This window comes from Lathyrus oleraceus, chromosome 1 (assembly GCF_024323335.1).
Source record: "Lathyrus oleraceus cultivar Zhongwan6 chromosome 1, CAAS_Psat_ZW6_1.0, whole genome shotgun sequence".
NCBI classification, from domain to species: Eukaryota; Viridiplantae; Streptophyta; class Magnoliopsida; order Fabales; family Fabaceae; genus Lathyrus; species Lathyrus oleraceus.
The window spans coordinates 444,381,035-444,384,488 of record NC_066579.1 but is presented as its reverse complement, the minus strand read 5'-3'; the positions used below and the strand labels follow the sequence as shown (position 1 = coordinate 444,384,488).

The window sequence follows — 3,454 nt, the reverse complement described above, 5'->3', positions numbered from 1 at the left end:
TACCTTGATTTGATTCACCAGTTTTGTAACCCTAGTGAAAAAATCAGTTATGCTTTCATTGTCTTCCATCTTAAGCAATTCATACGTTCTTTTGTGAGTTTGTAACCTCACTTCTTTCACTTTTTCCGCACCTCCAAATGATTTTTTCAGAATTTCTCATGCTTCTTTTGTTGATTCAACATCACTAGCCTTTTTGGATTTTCTCCATTAACACATTGATGGATTATAAAGAGAGATTTATAATCTTTCTTTTTCAATTTTTTGTGTGCAGTTTTTTCCTCATTCGTCACGTTTGTTGCAAGCGGTGTCACTCCCTCCTTCACAAGATCCCAAAGATCTTGATAGAAAAAGACAACATCTATCTACTTGCACCAATTCTCATGATTCTGATTCTTCGAAATTGGGAGACTCCTCGAAAAATGTTTGTTTGGTTGATTCATCACCATCGTGTTTTTCTTCCCACGAATCGCTCAATCAGCGCTATAGATACCAGATGTTGGAAATTCATCAATTCTCCTTCAAGAAATTCACCAAAATATATGGAGAATTCTGAATTTAATCTTGATGAATAATAATCAATCTTTCTGATTGATTACTCCTCTTGTTCTTCACTCTTCGGTCGAGTGAATCAACCAAATCTTAGTTGCAAGATTTCGGTGCACAATGGTAATGAAAAGAAACAAAATTGAATTGGAAAAGAAAAAGAGATTAGGATTTTCAAACAAGGAAGAAGAAGAAATTTTGCAGAGTAACTCTCGACTCTCAAATTGAGAACTTTTATTCTTTGCAACTGCAAGTATGTGTTATATTACAATAATAGGGATTACTTCCTATTTATAGAGTTGGATTTACTTGCTCCCCAAACAAAACTCAAAATATCTAATTATGCTACTAAATTTGGCCTAAGTAAAAAATTCATGTTGAGACTAACTCCTCAACACTTCGATAACTAGGTGTTTTGACACATCCTTACTTTTTATCGAACAACTTGATCCGATACATTCTCGCTTCAGTCGAGCAATCTGCTTTAACACAAAAAATTATAATAATTCAACACATTTCACCATTTAGGGTTTCAAAATCCTTAAGTTTTCTCCACACATTTCACCATTTGGGGTTTCAAAATCCTTAAGTTTTCTCCACATTCTACTTCAGTGCTTCGTTTCGTTCCCTTCGGATTTTAAAAATCCATAATTAACTAAAATCGCTTCATTTCAGATAGGTTATGTTTCTATGTTCTTTACTCACTCTCTCACAAAATGCATTTTCTTATCATATGAGGGATGAAAGTGTTAAGAAAATTTGAATCAATCCATTTATTTAATCTATTCTAGTTATTGTGCACGCAACATATTTTAGAAATTAGATTCATGTAACATTATAGCAAGAGAATTATGGCCACCTTTATATTTTTTATGCCAAAATTTTAGTTTCTGGTTCATTTATAATCATGTAATTGAAATTTTTTAAAATTAGTTTTAGTTTAAAGAGGTTTGAAGAGATTTAAATCTCCACAATTTAACATGACACCGGCATACCACTTAGCTATTGTTAGACCAAATAAATAACAGAACAAAATTGTAGACAGAAAATTTTAGAATAAATAAAAAAAATTAGAAACTAAAATTGATTATACATATTTTAACCCTTATTGTTATTATTAATTATTACTCGTTCTATTTCAATTAGTCTAAATTTAATCAAAATATTATTCTCTTTCATATACCTATATAAACTGATCAATTAATCCGTTAAGAATAGAGTAACTTTTTTTTTAAGTCAAGGACTCCATTATATATATCAATGACATGAGCTATGTTGTCAATATTCAAAATAAGGATAAGATATGAATCCCTCGATTTCTCCATTAAATCATACTTTATTTTATTTGTCAATTACTTATAAAAGGACTTGGTATTGGTGGCCCCAAAATTTTAATTATTTCCAAGTAGTATTAAATTACTAGAATGATTAGGAAATGGATATAAATCAATTTAGTGGATCAATGATGTATGCATCTCACCTAAAATTATTATTAATACAGTCCTAATCCATTCAGATAAAAGTTAAATACAAACTCATTAAAGCATACTAATTCAATTTATTAAGTATTTTACATTCAGATTCAGATTAGATGCTTAAATAAAAAAAAAACACTCTGCAACAACCAATCAGATCTCAACACGTAACGGTGATGTAGACACGTGGCAGAAGATGAACAAAACAGAACACTATTTACATGCAAAACCCAAGGGAGTTGGTATCCACTTGATCACTAATCAACGGTGCTTGCTTCTCGTATCCCCACTGTACATCCTGCAATCACATACAACCATACTCATTTTAGCACGAATCATCCCATCAACAAACAGGTAAATCTCATCCGTAGATCAAAGAGTCTCAGATCCAACGGTATAAACATAAATAAGACTATGTACCAATCATAGAGGAGATTATGTACCAATCATAGACAGTGGGGGTGTTGGGGAGTGGTTTGTCGAAAACATGAGCACCAATTGACTTTGTAGCAGAGTTACTCCCAGGATTGAACACGCTCCTCCAAACGTTGTCAACTTTACGCGCCGATGAAGGTGTTGTCGGAGTCACCGGTGTCGTCGGTGTTGTCGGAATCGACGTGCTTCTCATTAATTGATTACTCGCTCCATCATCTACATCCAAATTCAAATTAATTAAACAACCTCAATATACATCACAAATCTAGTATAGTTAGTACGTAAAATTAAGGTTGTTTTGTCGCATAAAAGTTTATGAAATTATTGTTACTACTACCTTTGAGGGTGGTGGTGAGTTTTCTAAGCTTTTCAAGGCCACGTTCTGGTTGAGGGCCAGCAACAATATCATCCCAAAGTTTATCTAACATTTTGTTTGTTTGATAAAAGAGTTTGATGAGAAATATGTAATAAGAGTGTTGTTATATATAGAGAGAGTGATGCTTAAAATATCTAGGGTTAAAATTGAATCAAGTGTTATTTTGGTTACAAGTGTAATATGTGAGTGGCAATATGGTAAAATAGAAAGGGTGGAAATTGGATAAGGATGAAAAGTGGGACCCGGTTATAATATCTTAATGAAATGTGGGACAGAGGTTGTAGTGGGTTGTCGGTAGGGGTGGCAAACGGGCATGCCCGCCCCGTTTAGCCCCGCCCCGCAAAAGCCCACAAAAAAACGGGGCGGGGCGGGGCGGTCATAGTTGAGGATGCGGGCCTAAAACTTAGACCCGTCCCGCAAAAAAGTGAGGCGGGACGGGGAAAGCCCGCGGGCACTGCACTCTTTAAGCCTAAAAATGCAAAAATATATGTAAATACATGTGTCCGCAAAAGCCCGCGAAAAAAACGGGACGGGGCGGGGCGGACACATTTGAGGGTGAGGGCCTAAATCCTTGGCCCGCCCCGCACAAAAGTGCGGGCAAAACGGGCATTCCCCGCGGGCCGAG

At 35.2% G+C, this 3,454-nt stretch overlaps 1 protein-coding gene across 2 annotated transcripts; it reads right to left on the bottom strand.

Moving 5' to 3' along the window:
* Positions 1-1,846: 1,846 nt before the first annotated feature.
* On the bottom strand, positions 1,847-2,999 carry LOC127081942 (dormancy-associated protein 1). Of its 2 annotated transcripts, none has more exons than NM_001426878.1 (3): positions 2,791-2,993; positions 2,462-2,669; positions 1,847-2,316 (listed from the first exon to the last, which is right to left on the bottom strand). In NM_001426878.1, exons 1-3 carry the CDS (start codon positions 2,879-2,881, stop codon positions 2,280-2,282), a joined length of 336 nt encoding a protein of 111 aa, NP_001413807.1. In that variant the 5' UTR covers positions 2,882-2,993; the 3' UTR covers positions 1,847-2,279. The 2 variants fall into 2 exon arrangements, with proteins under 2 accessions (NP_001413807.1, XP_050878127.1); XM_051022170.1 differs by having other exon boundaries at positions 2,061-2,316; positions 2,439-2,669; positions 2,791-2,999.
* Between the last annotated feature and the right edge of the window lie 455 nt (positions 3,000-3,454).